Below are 17,407 nucleotides of genomic sequence, written 5' to 3' on the forward strand. Positions count from 1 at the left end.
TCAGTCTGATTAAATCATTCTGACGCTGCTGAAGAGTTAAATGCATCAGTGAATGATCATTTTAAAATGATCACATTTCAGAAGTTATTACTTGAGAAACACTGTACATTAGAAGCATCTTAAAAGTGTATAATATTTTATGTTGCTTTTATTTTTGAACTAGCTACCTCCTGCTTCCTCCTTTTCAGTGTTAGGTTGTTTCTGTTGAAGTGCCTTGTAGTTCTACAGAGTTGGACTTTCACTTTCACTTTCACTTACAACAAAACTGCAAGTCAAGTCTTTAGTCCTTAACTGTGTTTGTAGTATTTTATATATTACTGATATCAAGGCCTTTTAATTCACTGCATTTTTACGCCTCCATTCCAGCAACAGCCAGAAGCATTGTGTTTTTCACCTTATCTGTCCATCCGTTTACACGTCTGTCTCATTCTCTGGAAGACATTAACTCAGCAACACCTTGAGGTTATTTCTTGAAACGTTCACTTGGACACAAGGATGAACTGATTAGAATTTGGTGGTCAAAGGTCAGAGGTCAAGGTCACTGTGACTTCAGGGAAGCACAGAGGATGTTAGAGGAACAGGGGCCAAAATTCATAATGGCATTTTTTGCATCTAATTACACAAGTACATGCCTGTGACTTCTTTTTTTAAACACTGTTTAAAGGACATTAAAATGTATTTAAAACAAACCCATGACTGAGGTTGGTTCAAACACTGCTACATGGCAGTTTATTAATGACACATGCAAAGCAGTGAAGTATATTTCAGTACATTCTCGTCCAACTCTTAGCTCGACAAACTGAACCACTGACAAAGATGCTGCATAGCTGCCTCTCTCAACTCCATATTTGTCTATTACTGCCTCTTCACAGAGGGCATAATTGCTTCAGTGATAATGGAAAATAAGAAGATGGTGATATCATATGACTAATGCTTTCTAATGCATTAGGATACATTGACTCACCACATTATTAGTTAACTGTATAATGGAGGAGCAGCAGAGAGGATTTCAGAGAAATCACCTGATGCCACATCATTGCCAACTTGTTCAGGGTGATGATAAATACTTGAACAATGTGCACATGTATATATTTGTAGGTTCCCAAGAAATGAAAATAAAACTGGCCTTTTGTAAAGAGAATAAGAAGATATTTAAAACAAAAATCTAGGCTCCATACATATGCAGCCTCATTGAGCTCTCATGAAGGGTTTATAACACATTTAAGCCATTTTACTCTGGCCTAAACACATTTGAAGGGTTAAAACTGTACTTCGCAACAAAGACTGCAATAATAACGCATATCTAATAATGCTCAATGAATTTCTGCTAACATTTACTAACAGGCTACAAACAGCAGCACTCGTCTTTCTTGACTCTCATTGAAATGATGAATAAGCATCCAGAAAACTAAAAAAACCAAAAGGTACTGTCCTGTTGTCATCTTTGATGTCCTGTCAAATGTGTATATCATATCAAGCAACAAATGTTCTTGAGCATAACAAACAAGTTTCAACCATAAAATTTGATCAGGTTTTGTTTTTCTGTGTTGACAGAAATTGCCACCATCTTGTTTTTACACTGTTGAGTGGATTGTGATTTCATTAACACTACTTGCACAAAAAAGTGTCAGCTAACAAGAACAACAGTTCTAAGTTTAGCAAAATGAAATATAAGGTGCAGCAAACCCAAAATGTAATGTTCCCAGACGAGGACGAGTCTCAGGAGGTTAAGCCTTAGTTGACAAAAGCTGCTAATGCCACCTTCCTATCTGACTAACTGGCTGGGTCAGTTTAAGATGCAGAGTATTCCTCAGAATCCCAGTGAAAAGCTAGTGTCAGCTTTTTACTTTTCAAGATATAAAATTCATCAAGCAATATGAAAGGTTATTACAGTGTTATATAGCCTCGCTACTTTTATTTCAGTCAACACTTTCACTCGCACTTGTCCCACCCTTTAAACTAGCCTGTGTATGTAATGAAAATTGGCATGGAAACAACAGATTGTCCAAAATGATTGGCCAACGGGAGGATGGATATACTGTATATAAATGCAACACACACTATCCCCATGCTCTCCAACTTTGATGTCTTCTCTTCTAACAACACACACGGAACAAAAAGGGAAAAGACAAGAACTAGAAAGAAAAAGAAAGACCCACCCAAACAGGGGTAGGCAAACCTTGTGAGCTACAGAAAGAGTGACTCTGTACAGCTTATCAATCAGTAAGATTTTTATGAGAAGCTTTTTTTCTGAAACAAGATTTGCCTATCCCTGTTGGGGTGGGTTACCCTTGGGGGCCACACCTGGTAAGTCACAACAATTCAACAAGCTGAGCTAACGTCAGTAGCTGCTCTGCTAACTGCACTGCAGCCTCTCTCAGCATCCTGTGTCCGTCCACCGAGGAGCGCCAGAGAAAACCTCAGTTTTAACGTGAACTCATCACTGCACAGCCTGGTTTTTAAATGTGCACTCTTTGTCTCACTAAGCCGGACAGAGTCAGACAGCAAGTTCCAGAAATACATGAGAGGGAAGAAATGTCAATCTTTTCCAGAGACCAACAGCTCCTCATCCCCCCAAGGTATACTCTAAGAGATAAAATGTGGGTTTTCCTCCAGTTATATCAACGTGTATGTGAATTGAAAAATGGAAACTTCTGCCCTGTCAAAACAAAGACAAAGGAAAAAAGAAAAAAAAGAAAATGCCTTCTTAATTTTGTAATCTAATTTGTTCTGTCCACTAAAATGTATTTAAATCCTCTATTTTTTCTGATTTTATTCAAGTTATTACAAACACGTGCTGTCATGTATGACAATGACATTAGCATACAACTTAACATTTGACAACTTATTCCCATCCAGCTTTGTCAAAACCATCTTCAGACTTCCACTGAACATCTTTCCAGTGCTGAAGATCTCACTGCGCTGCTTCTTTGACTTCAACAGAGATGCTCATGTCATCTCTTTGAGTTTTCACCCCTGTGGTCCCACCCTCAGCAGTGAAGGAACACAGATAATGTGAGTATTGACAGTATACTGACTGTTTACAGATGTACAGCTCTGTGAATGCAGCACATAGGGAATGTTGCAGCGGACCAGTTAAATAATGTATTGTTAAACATATAATATTTACCTTTGGATTAAATTAAACTTTTTTTTCATTATTCAGGGAAGAGGACCAGCAGCAGGAAGATCTCCCCTTTTATTTAGAAAGTTACACCTTTATACCTAAATTCAGTTATCAAAGCTATAACTTTCTAAAAACTGATTTTATGCCATTGAAGAATAAAAATATTAACAAATTTATTACAGACAGACCGTGGCGGTGTTTCCGAGAACACTACCGTGAAATATACAGTAGAAAGAAAAATCAACATGTATTTGCTGTCAATTTTTTGAAAAATTCTGAAACTATATTTTTTGTTGATAAGCCAAAATATCGACCGAAGAAGGGTGAGAATTCTGCAGCTGAATTCACTGTACACACAGAGGTTATTTTAATAGAAAAGATTGATACATTCCTCAAACTAAATTTAGAGAATAATAGATCTAAAGTGGAGACAATTGTGATTTATACATTGAACAGCCCATGTCTGAAGAGAGAAATTCAGGACATTGAGCCATGTATGTTTCAACTTTTAGTAAAAGCCTGTGAATGGCACAGTAAATATGGGATGTTTACTTTTGTCTTATTCACAAAATTTTGGGGACCAATTAAATCTGAATTTTTTGAAGATCTCCACAATCTTCATTTAGGTGCCGAAAAACACAATATTCCTTTCCAACTTGACAGAAAAAAATTGAAAAAAATGTAAGAATTGATAGACGACAGTTACTGTCCAGGGTTGAAGATACGGACAAAAACCTTCTATGTAATGATTTTAAAAAGGTTAAGGATGAACTCAAGAGATTGGCAGAAATTACAGAACCTTTGACCATTCAACAACATTTGGACAGGGGAGAAAAAGTGATTAGTTCATTCCCATTTCACCCAAACAGCCAAGAACAAATTTGCAAAATTTTATCCAAGATTTGGTGTGAAGTGGTGGAAAACAGTGCAGCGAAATCTATTAGTGCAGCAATAACAGCAGACTGCAACACTGCAGTAGTTAAATGCTTTTTACAAAGTCTGGAGTCTATATTAGGTAACAGCAGCCCTATACAGTTTTATCAGATCCCTCAGAATTGGTTAAATTGATCAAACTTTGGATGTCTTTTGGTTTCAAGACTTTATTTTTTAATTTTAAAAATACGAAACTTCTTATTTGTATTTCAGAACCTTGTTGTCTGCTCTGCTTTGAGGTTTTGGCAATAAAATATATATATATATATCTGAAAGCTCTGTGTGCTTTGTTAGCTGATCAACAAAATGTATCTGCCTGTGGTTATACCATCAAAGCTCTTGCTCTTCACGCCTGTGTGGACATCAACAGGACGTGTTAAAGTACCACTAAACTAAACCAAGAAACAGTGCGAGCCTCCAGAGTTCAGCTGTACGACAGGCAGTAACACACTGATTTCATTTCCTTTATTAGTAGTTTTATTACTGATACATGACCTTGTTAGATACCATTGTCCCAGCACACATACTGTTATCCTTTTTGACATGGAGCTTTGAGAATTGGCACAAACAATATACAAATGAACATCCATGTATACAATACTGATTTTAAACTGAAAATAATCAACAATAAATATCCAAAAATGACACAAGATAAAATGCAGAGTTGTATGTTGCTAAGACAGAAGGGCTTCTGATTATGTGACGTCTACTTTTTATTCAGTGCAAACTTTAAATGAAGAACTTTTGGCCCTAAAGTATTTTATATCCAGTCTGAGCAGAGAACATAGCAGGATGTGAATGTAAAAACACCAGTTTAGACTCAGTCTGAAGATTCCCCACTCTGTGATGGAGAGTAAGAAGAAGTTGTGAAGAGTTAAAATGTCTCAACATGAAAAGACAGAAAGAAAAGTAAAGATGTTAATTAAAAATACAAAAATCACCTCCAGCACCAGAAGTCTACAATGAGTTTCCTCTGGTCTCAGAACATATGATTTATCAAGACTAAGGATTTTTAAAAAGAGCACACAAATGATTAAGAAATTAAATGGATTTCAGCCCAGAGAATGAATGAATGAATAAGGCAAGCAAGCTCATTCTGTATATACAGGTCACTATTTACACTGTTATACATATTGTTTATTAACGTTTCCAACAGTTGAGTTGGGGTTTGTCTCCCCCTACTGGTTCATACTAGTGTCACACTGCACACAGCAGTAATGAGTGCAGTAGTCTCATGCTTTTAAATCTCTCATGACAGAGCACTCAGAAGAAACCACGCCCACTGTAGAGGCTGGAAACCAGAACAGCTCGTCCCAGAACTAAAGTCCAGTGTTTAGAAACACCCACAGCCTGGTCTGACACTCCCTCCACATCCGAAACAACAGCAGGGGTTTGAGAAAATGATTCTCACTCAAGTCTCCTGACGTTGGTTTTGGTTGAATTATTCCCATATTGCTTTGCTTGATCCTGCTTTTATAATGAGGCATAGTGTCGCCACACAGCTGCGTTAAAATCAGTGAGAAAGTGCAGACTGACTTTCTAATGTTGTAACACAAACAATATACAGACGTCACTGAAAGCAGATATGTTACCTCACAAACACAGGCAACTCATCTATGTCTACTGTATTTATTGGGAGAGAGCGCTATCATCACTCAGGTACAGCATCGCCTTAAGAGGCCCAGCTATGCACAACTGATCATATTTATTACTAATATTACACGTCTGACAGAACTGGATAAAACAGAAGTGTAATAAATAAATGATCATGGATAAATACAACCTAAGAGCGTGATGTCTAGATGAAGGATAACTAAGCCAACTCTAAACAAACCACTCCATCACCAGCACTGTACATGACTTGAAAGTCACATTAAAGCAGTGATGTTAAAGTGAGACCTGAACGTAGCAGAGCCAGACTCACTCAGAGGTATACGGACTGAAAGAGGGGAAGCTAAACTTTAAACTCTTCCACAAGCCGTGAAGCCTAAAATGCAATCAAAGAGGTTCAAATTAAAAAGGTAAAAAGAGGAGAACCAAGACAGGTTTGATCAGTCAGTTGACAGCTACACGAGCGAGGACACAGTGGCTGTTGATCGACACCTATCTGAGCTGAGCTGTAGTCAAAAGTGGGAATGATGAGGTCTGAGACAGTAGTTAAGGAGGTCTACAACCATCAGTCAACACAGGCCTTAAAGTTGATCTGAACCCAGTCTTACAGCTAGGTAAAAAGAAAACCTCAGGAACCATTAGAGCCAGTTGTTTTGGTTGTTTGAGGAAATCTAGCATCGTGGCCCAGTCGAGAGGAAGACACAGACCTGTGGCCTGCATGAGATTTTTCAACTGCAACCAAATAGAGGAAGAGAGACCTAAATCAGGTGAACTAGGAGTGAAGAGTGTAATATTTCACTGGAAACACTTCAGCTTCAATCAAGAATGTCACACTGTCTGCAACAGAATATGAATCAATAACATCAATGAGACTGGAAAACTGCACATGGAAAACTCAACTATTACATATATGCCTAAAGATTAAAAGAAAAAGGAGCATTAATGATTAGATTACTAATCATCTTCAGGCTAAAAAAAGGTCTGAGAAACATCCCCGACTGTTAAATCTGAGTGAGACAAAATATGCAACAACCTGGTAAATGTAAAAGTAAACAGTTCCCACATATGGCTAAAAACTAAATCTGCACTTTGCTCTAAAAAAACAGCAAGAGCGACGCAACTTCAGTGATTGATATATATACGTATATAGTGTACATGTGTTTGTGTGGAGACCAAACAGAGGAAGAAGAGCCTGCAGGCTGTGGGTGGAGAGAGTGTAGGTTGGTGGATGTGGACAGCAGGCCTCATGGTGGCGTCTCTGCGTTATTAGTCGTGGTCTTTTTCTTTGCCGGCTTTTTCACCGTCTTAGTTTGAGTCTAGCAGCAGGAGGAGAGCGACAGGAGGGAGGGGAAAGTAAAGAGTGATTAACACAGCTGATTAAACAACAGAAGGAAAAGAAGAAAGACAACAGTGATCTGTTGAAGTGCAGAAGAGGTGTGTTGTGAGGTGGACGTTTAACTAAGGTTGTGCAGTAAACTCCTCGAACAACTTATCCTCTAGCTCCATCTTCAGGTCATAATTTCAGTTTGCCTGTCTTAGATTTTAGCTGCTGTCAAACAGTCTTTTTTGCTTAGAAAGGTTCTTAACTGAGTGAAGTGAGCAGGAAGTGTCTCAGTGGCCATGATAAGAGCTGATTAAATTTCCTAAATGTTGAGGAAAAGAGGCTCAATGCTTCCTTTCATATCTCCTTTAGCAGAGGATACACTGGACCTTACTTTAGTAACGTAAAAGAGATGATGCTGTCCTACAATTCCTTGTGGCAGCATTATTTAAAAGTGACCCTCATCAATAACATCTGCCAGTCGCATAATTACATAGCATAGTCTAAGTGCAGTAGGATTCTCTCAGCATCACAGTCCTCATGAATTCTCCTTCACATCTCTCCTTGACCTCCTGACATTTTCCATCAAAGTCAAGGAAAAATGGTTAGAAAAGGACGTAGGATACATTTTTTTTGCTTGTTTGTTGTATGACCAAATACCTGAACATGGTAAACATTATACCTACTAAACATCAGGATGTTAACACGGTCATTAGCTGTGTCCTAATCATACCACATGTTATGTGTACAGAGATTTTGAGTAGGGCCTCAGTCCTGGAAAACAAATAACTCTACTTTGTGAAGTGTAATGGTAACACATCACACACTTTTTCCCACTGACACAATGCACAATATGAAATATGAACTTTGCCTGGTATGAAACTATTGAAACATTTTGTATGTACAACATGAAAACATTCCCCTGTTATTGGAAATGGATTTGTTATGGCTAAACAAATTTTACAAGGTTACTTAAGATGATTTAGGGAAGAATATGAAATATTCATCAATATGACAAAAGACCCAAAATATTCTGATATAAAGCCTGAATCACCCTATTGTAACATCTATATCATAATAATGTCGAAATCATGCATATGCTCTTGGGATGCGTGTTCTTGGTGTGTGTGTGTGTGTGTGTGTGTGTGTGTTCATCAGTCCTACCTCTGTCTTAGCAGCAACAGGTTTCTTGGCCTTGACGCTGGTCCCACGTTTAGGGGCTTTGTCTCCCACATCTTCATCAGAGTGTTCAGTCCTTGTGTCTGAGAGGTCAGAGCTGTGTTGGGATGATGTTTCATCAGTGAGGGACGTGGCTGCCAACGAGCGAGCTGCAGGATTGGACAAAAATTGGAGGTCACTCAATGAGAGAGAAGCGCCGGGTTCAGACTTAAAGCAGGTGGAAAAAAAAACAACAAAAAAACAGTTGAAACCAGATGATTCACCAGGACCAACCCAGACCAAACTGAACTCTGCCACCGGATTTCTGCATTTCAGTGTCTTTGAACCAGTGTAATTTTATTTTATAAAACTAAATGAATGTACGATGGATGAAACTCAGATCTAACTGAATTAACAAGACGACAACAACACTGAAGTAACTGTTAAAAAAATGTGTATTTGCAGACCAGTGCATCATTGCAGTCACGGCCTCTTACACCACCAAGTGGCCAAATTTCAAAATACACTTTCTGTTTCCACCAGTTTTTAAAGTTGGATGTTGCCTGCAATGATAAAGGTCACATTAAAGAGGAGTGTCCCCTGCCCAGCTACCACTACAGCATCTGGTTACAAAAAATGTTATGGATTGATAAAAATCCAGACAGGTTCATCTGGGGTGCATCCATTTCAGTGCACTCGCCAAATGCTACATGAGCCCCCAAAGAGACTCTGGTGCTGCAGCATGTGTATCGACATTTTGATTCCCAAACATTTAGCAGTGTTGTAGAGTCACAAGATAAATCTGAGGAGTCACAAGATGATTAAAGGAAAAAAAAATATCTCATAAAATCATCTTTAACGTTCAGACTTAGGGATCATATTCTCTTGTAAAATACTGACATGTTTAATAAGTCTAAAATAAAAATCATTCATCAATATGTAAATAATACATCCTGAAGTAGAGCTCTGACAATGGGTCACAATTGGACATTTCTGCAACTCAAAAAGTTTTGGAACAACTGAGCTACAGCATAACATGGAAAACCTGACTGATGGAGCAAGTTAAAGGCACCCTGGGGACCTCTGATAGTGCCATAAAGTGCATCCTCATTTCATTTGTGTCATGTGTGTGCGCAAGGACAAGACTGTTATGTCTGACACTTTTACCTGTTGTTCTGCTCCATTTTTCTGACCATTTGGTTGTTGAACTCGCACATGGTTTCTGTGTTGGTCTAAATTTAAAGTGTGCCACTTAGCTCTCTTCGTTCATTGTTTCACTGCCTCTGTGTCTCTCTCTGTATTCAGTTCACAGCCTTGTCAGGCCCACACAGCCAGCCAGCCAGCAGTGTAGTGAGACACAAAGAGTCCTCCTTCCAGGTCTCTCCTCCCACTCGGATCACATGCTTTGACCCCCCCACCTCCCCAACAACTCAACCTTCTTTGCATCACTCCCCCACATCTCCTCCTCTTCCCTCCCATCCTGCAGGGCTTTAAATCACATGACTCCACCAGCACCAGTCCTGCTCTGATACAAGCTAAATAAAGTAACTGCAGACTCCAGTCAACAATCGACGTACAGTATGTATGTATTTATGCAGATGTGTGTGAGTCCATGCTTCTCAGCGTGAAGCTGCTAATGAGGCGGTGTGGGGTGTGCGTGTTGTGCGGTCTTACTCTGCCGTGCAGCAGTACTCTTGGCCCGGGGCAGCGTGCTGGCCCCTGAGCTCATCTCGTCCATGGGGTCCCGTCTCATGCGGGCGTCTGAAGTGTGCAGAGCCAGCTCGTCCTCGGCGTTGATGAGAGTCAGGTCCTGCATGCTGAAGCTCCGCAGCTTGTCTGACAGCACACCCTGCCCCTGGGCATCACAGGAAACCAAAAGCAGACAAGTCAGATTTGTTGAAGCAGAAAAGTATGTGTTCACATAGCCTTTATGTAGAGAGGAATTCATTCATTTTCTATTAATATTTGCCAATTCTCATGTGGTGTGAAAAACCAACCAAGGTTCCGCAGTTAAAGGTTTCATTTATTTGTTGCACTGACAATGTATGATACTGGACATTAAGGGATTTCCATCACTTGAATTGGCATGAAGAACTGCAATTATTAGTCCATTAATTGATTAGTCAATCAGCAGAAAGTTAATCCAACAACCATTTTGATAATTTGATTGTTTGGATTGTTGGTTGGATTAAAAAAAAAAAAAGTGAAGTGAAGAAATCATTTAGACCAAAATAATCTTCAGTGAATGAATAATTGACAGATTAATCAATAGTGGAAATAACTGTTAGTTGCAGCCCCAGTATGCTAAAATTACTATATTTGTTTTATAACATATGCACAAAAATGAAGTTAGGTATTCTGCATCCAACATTAAATACCTGCCTCCGTGTCAGTTACCTGTGTGGTTAGAATGATCTGTTTATGTAACACAGACGTCTGCACAGGAGTTTAAACAGCAACGGCAATACTAACATGTTAATACTGAGCAAAGCATTAACTAGTATTGTGTCAACAATTAAACATTGGCTTTAATAAAGACTGAACATTACTGTGAATACAGGGCTTTGGACTCAGTGCAGCCATTTGCCATTACAACATTGATTTGAAAGCACCAACAATTTACTGTTTGCGGGAGCCCATCACAATACCAGATCAATAACAATTTGGTGCACCTTCCGGTCCTGTTTGTTTGGCTGAAGCAAAAATTTTGGTCTGTTCACGTAGTTTTGAACCAGCAAAGAGAATTAGAAACACAGGTGACATCTTGTCTGCACAGGATATTAACAGATACCTTCTGTTAATCAATCCTGCGACCAAGAGCATATTTTTAGGCTTAAAGTTTATTAGTTCCAGTTTTGCACTTACAGTTCCAGTGATTGTTTGCTGCTTTCTCTATGCAGGCTGTGTAGACATGAGCATTAAAATACATGTTGGGGAATCTGATTTATGTCAAAGACACGTCGATTAATAGAGCTGTGAATTCATCCAAAACACACTGAGGCTTTTTTGACCAAACAGGCCCACGTTTTTAATGTTAGTGTGTACCAAGTTTTGAAGTGTGTTCCCATTAAAAGGTTTCCAGTCACATCAGCTCTCCCTTTTAGCTGCAGGGCTGAGTGGAAATAAGTATTGCTTTCTGTTTAGCAGCTGTCTGAATTTCCCCACTGATAAAATCACATGTGAGCAGGGAAGCAAAACGTGATCTCAGCGGTCACTCGAGAAGCATTTGAAACATTCTCACATCTGCGGTGAATCTCAGCTAGATTCAGACACAATCTGTACAGACCTGGATCAAAGACGGCAAAGTCTAAACAGTCCGAGTTATTTCATTATAATGGGATCTACCAGAGTGCACAGCTCACCTTGGTGGCTGCAGTGACAGCAGCATTAGCAGCCAGGTTGAGACCCCTCTTTCCAAACCTCATCATGGTCTCATAACTCCTGTCTTTGGCCTGTGCTATGTACTCATCTATCTCCTGTAGCACAGGAAGACAGATGAGGGGGAAGAGTGAAAGACATCAGTGTAAGCAATCAGGACAAAGAACAATAAAAGATTAAAATTAAAATGAAAGATTAGAATACTTCAATGTGCACACCAGTTTACATTTGTGAAAGGGAGTAAATGACTAGATAAGGTCACCTTCTCTTTGTTGGACAGGGTCGGGTGGACAAACTTGCGGTAGAGGACACTGGAGCCCTTGGTGTACGGGGACAGGAGCCAGATCACAAAGGCAATCTTTAGCTCAAAGTAAAATGGGAACCTGAGCAATGAAACAGAGAGTTATGACCATCAGTAGGAGAGGAAGAGGAAACATAAGAACTTTGGGGAAGGTGTAGAAGACACTGATCTGATGTATAAAAAGGCTCAATAACTGTGCGAGCTGCATTTTATGATGCTAACGTGAAAACAACCAACTCGAGATCATTGTACTAAAAATATCAAGAGCACTAGATTCACACATGATACACACATGAATGCGTTTATTGATATTATATAAGTTGTTTATTTATTACAAGCTAGTTGGGCACGAGGGGCACAATCGTGAGCAGCTCCTGACTCACCATGATAGGAGCAGGTCTGTGGCTGTCTCCGCTGTGGTGAACAAGGCAAATACTATCCAGTACATCATCCACTTCACCTGGAGAAACACACACACACACAGACGTGAGGAGTGAGGATGAAACAAAAATAGCACATGAAAACCCACGGCATCCAGCGCACACGTGCTGAGACATGTGGAGTTAAAGAGGAGCCACACACACACACACAGACATGCCAACACAGAAATGCAACATATGTTTCAGTCCTTTCAGATCACATCAGTATGCATGGCTAATCTCTGGAGACAAAGGAAATGTGGGGCATTGCATAAATACACAGTAAACTAGGCACTTTGAGGCAAATTAGCTTGAGAACCAATGGAAATAAATCAACAATAATCAAACACATCGACATATCAAATGTTGCAGGATTAGAGAAAAAGGCTGGCTGATCATTTTATGTTTAAAGGCATTAACAAGCCACAGGCATGCAGCCATATAAACACACATAACGCTGAATCATTTGACTCATTAGGAATGAGCCAAACAAGAGGAAACAGGGAATGAAAACATCAGTTCTAAAAATGGCGTCCCCCACTCGCGCTCTCTCTCTCCCTCATTCGCTCCTTCTGTGGCCGTCTGCTCGAGCAACGATTGGTGGGGGGTGGGGGTTGCCATGGTAACCTGCCAGGAGGAGACTGTTCTCTGGTGAAAATCTAGGCGGAGGGCCAGAGTGCTGCTATCGCCTCCTCCTCGAACCCCCACCCCCTTTCTCTTATCCCTTGTAGTGATGAGGTAAACAGGGAGGACCCCATTTAGTTTACAGACTCTCAGCCAAAGCCAGTATGAGAATCTACTGTTTTTTTATACTGGTTTTCACTGGCAATACCACTTTATTTGTTTTCTTTTTTTAAAAATGTTCGCTATCAAATCCCATTCATGTTGAAGTTTTAAAACTCAAGCACAAGTTGTGTTGAGTTTTAAAGTACCAAACACTGAACTGACAGAAAATTTTGGGGGGCTTGCAAATGCAATTGGACAAAATCTGGGAGTGTTCATTTGAAGTATGAATCATTTTGGCAAGAGGGGATCAGACAGCTTCATTCAGTTAACATGTTCTGGGTGTCAGTCACAGGCCAGACGCCCACTATATCATTCATTCCCAACCTTTTTGGCATATTTCTCCTTAAACGCAGCAGTTCTATGAGTCATCAGGTGCTTTGAACAAAGTGATTCCACCTTTTGAAACTTCATTCATTTTATTTTACTTTTAAACTATTAACTATTTCATCAGAGTTGTACACATTGAGAGTGCATTAGGAACAATTGCATTCATTTATGCAGTTGGTTTTCACAGTCTGGAGCATGGCATGACTGTTATGTAATCGTCAGAAGGCGCGAACACGTCGATACATATTTTTTGCAGTGGATAAAAATGATCTGGTCTAACAGATGAAAGAATACTCACACTCTACAGTCTCGTTTCCAGGTCAAAATGTTGTCAAGTCAATGTACAATAAAAGAATAAGGATTGAGATATGCAGGTGTTTTTTGGTGTCATTATGGTGCCACAGCAACCATTTCATTTCATGAAGGATAGTGTGTCCCACATTAATTGCCCTGCCATTCACACAGAAATTATGCCAGATAATGAATCTGTGTCCTCTGATGAAACAATGTCAAGAGTTTGTCTGACCCAGAATTTTAGTTGTGGGATTTGTACCTCTGTCTCAAAATATGCATTTTCAAATTTAAACATTAGTGTAAAAATTATCTGACAGCAGCCTGGGGCAAAATAGCCCAAAAGTCAAATAGAGCAGACAGGGGTCAAAAACGCTGTGCTGTGATTTAGTAACCAGAGGTGATACTCACATATTCCTTCACATTCTTCGTTTTGACAGCCTTGTACGAGGAGTATGCTGGGTAGAGCGTCCCAAAGGCAAGGCTGAAAAGGGCAGAGGAACAGAGCAGACTGGGTCAAAGGAGGGGGATTCAGCTTGAGAACACAGCCTCTGGCTGTTGACACCTCACCAACATGTCCCTGCTTAAAAAGCAGGTTAGACATGTTTGCTGAGCACTCATGTCAATACAAGTAGCTTTCTGTATCACTGGACTCCTTCTACTTGAACACAGTCATTGTCTGTATAGTTCTGAATGGTGATGCCACAGTAGAGGGGTGACGGGCAATGGCTTGTCAAAACACACTGGCCTGATAATCATGAAGTCAGGAAGACTGCGGCGAGATGAAGTGGAAAAACACACAAAAGGCTGCCAGGGATGGGTCAACATGTGTTGGCCCACGTGCAGTTTGGAACACTGCACACAGAGCTGTGTGTTTTGGATGTGCATTTGGTCGCATCCTGTGCCACTGTGGTGATTTGTGCTGATGTGACAGGACGCTGAATGCTGAGTGAGGGGACGGTAGGGAGAATACAGTTCAGGAAGTCACCAGTTTGTCTGTTTGCTTGCAGTGTAAAAACCAGGGACTGTGACTTATAACGCTTTATCTAAACTAACGATTGAACGTGCATCACACCACGTCTCACAATGAGCCTCGTGCTCCCGGCTGTTGGCAGCCTGAGCATATCTACTGTTTTTCTCAGCATTTAAGTAGGTCCACTGTCCCAGTATGTGTCTGAGCTGCTCAGTCATGTGTGCAGCGGCTCTCGGCTCTGTACAGTAAGCTGGGGCGACTCGTAGCAGGCCTCTAGGCCAGTAGACTCCCTCAGCAGACGCCCTGTGCCTCTTTGTGTCCCCATCTCAGGTTCATCTCTCTGGGTTTGAGAGCATCCTGTCCTCTCACTGAGACTCTGATATAGCGGTTTGAGTTGCGCTGCTTTTTCATCTGTTCTGTTTTTGGGTTAAGACAAATCATTTCTCTGTAACACAACACAAAAAAGAGGCAGCTGCATGCTTAAAACATAATAAAGGGGATTAACGATTGATCTAGCGATAGATGTGCAGCGGCCATTATGATCCAGTCACATTGTTTCTCTCCAAATCGCCACATGACTACCTGAGGTGCAGTGAAGTGGACGAGCCAGCTGGAAGCCACTAAAAGTAACAGTTTGCCAACGTTATTCTCTACTTATGTAATCTAGGAGAGCAGAATATTTATAGGAATGAAACAACAGTGACACTTCTACACCTGGGCCTCTCAAAGACACCATTACAGCAATGAATCCACATCATAATCTGTGACAGACAGGTACATCAAGCAGTCAGACAACACAATATAGCATGTAAAAACTAAGAGCAGTCACTTGACAGAAGACAGCATCAATGCAGCATTGTTAAGGTGTTTGCAAAAAGGATAAGGATGATGACAGCTGCTGGCTTTAGTTGAGTCATCCACACTGTCCGGACGTGGTGTGTACAGGTGGAAGCTGAGGCCTAAGCTGCTGATACAGCTTGTCTGAACACAGCAAGGAATCTAACTAAAGTCTCTCCAACATGTTGTAACATTAAAAATATACAAGTCATGCACATTTGTCTGGCCAGTCCCTGAACATGGCCTTGGCGGATGGATGGACACACACGTCTCTAACTGGGCTGCTGCCATCACGTTTTTTACCAACTCATGTTGCCAGACGGTGCTGAGATGCTCAGTCACCACAGCAGCCATACTCAGGCTGGGATGGGGTTTTTTTAAGCCGTGGCAGGCAGTTTGGAGTCTGTTTACTTGTCTGAAGCGAGGCTGGCATATTAAGCAGGTTTTCACCTATTTCCCTGCCAGCACATTATCTGTCAGGTGGTTACAGTTACTGGCTAACCAGCATACGTTAGCTACCAGCAGCTAGCAAGCGCTGGATACAGATTGCACTGCATCATTCTATCAATTAGAGGGGGGGAATGCAACGGTTTTAACGGTTACCATGGATAACTGGTTAGCAGGCTGCATAAATAACAGTTTGCCCACAGTATTTGTCTGCATTACTGAAATGCGACTCTGCTCGGACAGAAAATGGAGCCAAGCCTAGCTAGTTGGCGCGGCGCAGCATCAGACAGCTGATGAATGGAGCCGTTACCGTCTCAACACGACAACAGATGCAGCCCAGCCCGTACTCACACGACTATCCTCGAAATTATCCAGGATACCATCTTGGTGGCCCGCCGACCGTTCGCCTTCCGCTTCTAGGAAATGTAGTCGGATAACCTAGAGGGCTAGGTGGCCCCCATTCCCCTCCAGGACGCGGTTTGTTGTGATGTGAACCGGGAAGGCTGGTGTCCGGTGCTGCCTGTCCGCCGCTCCGCTTCTCTCTGCTGTCAGGTGGGCTAACAGCAGCTGAGGATGTTGCTGCAGTCTCTGGCTCCTCCAAGCTGCCCCCTGCTCTCCACACCGCTGCTGCTGCTGAAAAGACTGTCTCTTAAAGGGCCAGGGACACGCTGAAAAAGGTGGCAGTTTAACTCGAAAAAAGTGCAGCTCAGCTCTGCTCTACTGCACCGACACTGACTCACGTGACCCAATGAGCTCAATTAATTAGTGGGAATAATTAGAAACAGTGATTGTGAATATTATGTTATACAGTGACCACCATTAAAGACAGTAAACATGTATAAAATCTGTTTGTGAACTAATTTTGTGCTTCCATCCTCCTCCTAGGTTAGATACAGGTACATTCAAGCTCCCCTGCCCCATTTCTGTGATCTACTTACTAATTCAGACATGAGCAGTGAAAGCTAGGCCACACAAGACAGATAGAGGAGCATGTGGTATCAGTAAAACACAATCTGATTTATGGGATTAGAGACGCACCTAATGGGCACCTCATTCAGGTCTTAGTTGTCAGGCTGCCTGTTTTATGGTGATTTTAAACCATTGTGTGTGAGTGTGAAAACAAGGCCAGTTTAAGCAGTGAAAAACAGAATTTAAGCAACCAGAATGCTATGTGAAAAGGCAACATCTACAATTGAATTTCAGATGGAAATATAATTTTTAACTGTATCAAAACATAACATATAACTGGAAATTTAGATTGACATTCAGACTAAACTTTGAAACAATTATTTGATCAATCACTTATTCCAAATGACAGAAAAATGTTATCTATTTTAATAATAGTGTGATTATTTAAGTCATTTAGCAGCACTATTCCAAATATTTTCTCCCACATGTGAGGATGTGCTTTTGTATGTTTTATATACAATGTTGGATCAAAATAAGCAACCTGACAACCTCAGGCCTTGAATTTGATCAAAAAAATAATTAACAAAAT

General features: G+C 40.7%; 1 protein-coding gene and 1 long non-coding RNA gene across 2 annotated transcripts; one reads left to right on the forward strand and one right to left on the reverse strand.

Moving 5' to 3' along the window:
- The first annotated feature begins 2,450 nt into the window (after window positions 1-2,450).
- On the forward strand, window positions 2,451-4,326 carry LOC108899244 (uncharacterized). The gene is made up of 3 exons (XR_001963527.2): window positions 2,451-2,579; window positions 2,860-3,015; window positions 3,167-4,326. It is a non-coding gene; the product is annotated as an uncharacterized LOC108899244 (long non-coding RNA).
- A 184-nt stretch (window positions 4,327-4,510) lies between these two features.
- Window positions 4,511-16,545, reverse strand: reep2 (receptor accessory protein 2). The gene is made up of 8 exons (XM_018699585.2): window positions 16,261-16,545; window positions 14,064-14,136; window positions 12,213-12,289; window positions 11,791-11,911; window positions 11,513-11,626; window positions 9,825-10,005; window positions 8,157-8,320; window positions 4,511-6,987 (listed from the first exon to the last, which is right to left on the reverse strand). The coding sequence occupies exons 1-8, from the start codon at window positions 16,290-16,292 to the stop codon at window positions 6,916-6,918; spliced, it is 834 nt and encodes a 277-aa protein (XP_018555101.1). The 5' UTR covers window positions 16,293-16,545; the 3' UTR covers window positions 4,511-6,915.
- Window positions 16,546-17,407: the final 862 nt, after the last annotated feature.

This window comes from Lates calcarifer, linkage group LG8 (assembly GCF_001640805.2).
Source record: "Lates calcarifer isolate ASB-BC8 linkage group LG8, TLL_Latcal_v3, whole genome shotgun sequence".
NCBI lineage: Eukaryota > Metazoa > Chordata > Actinopteri > Centropomidae > Lates > Lates calcarifer.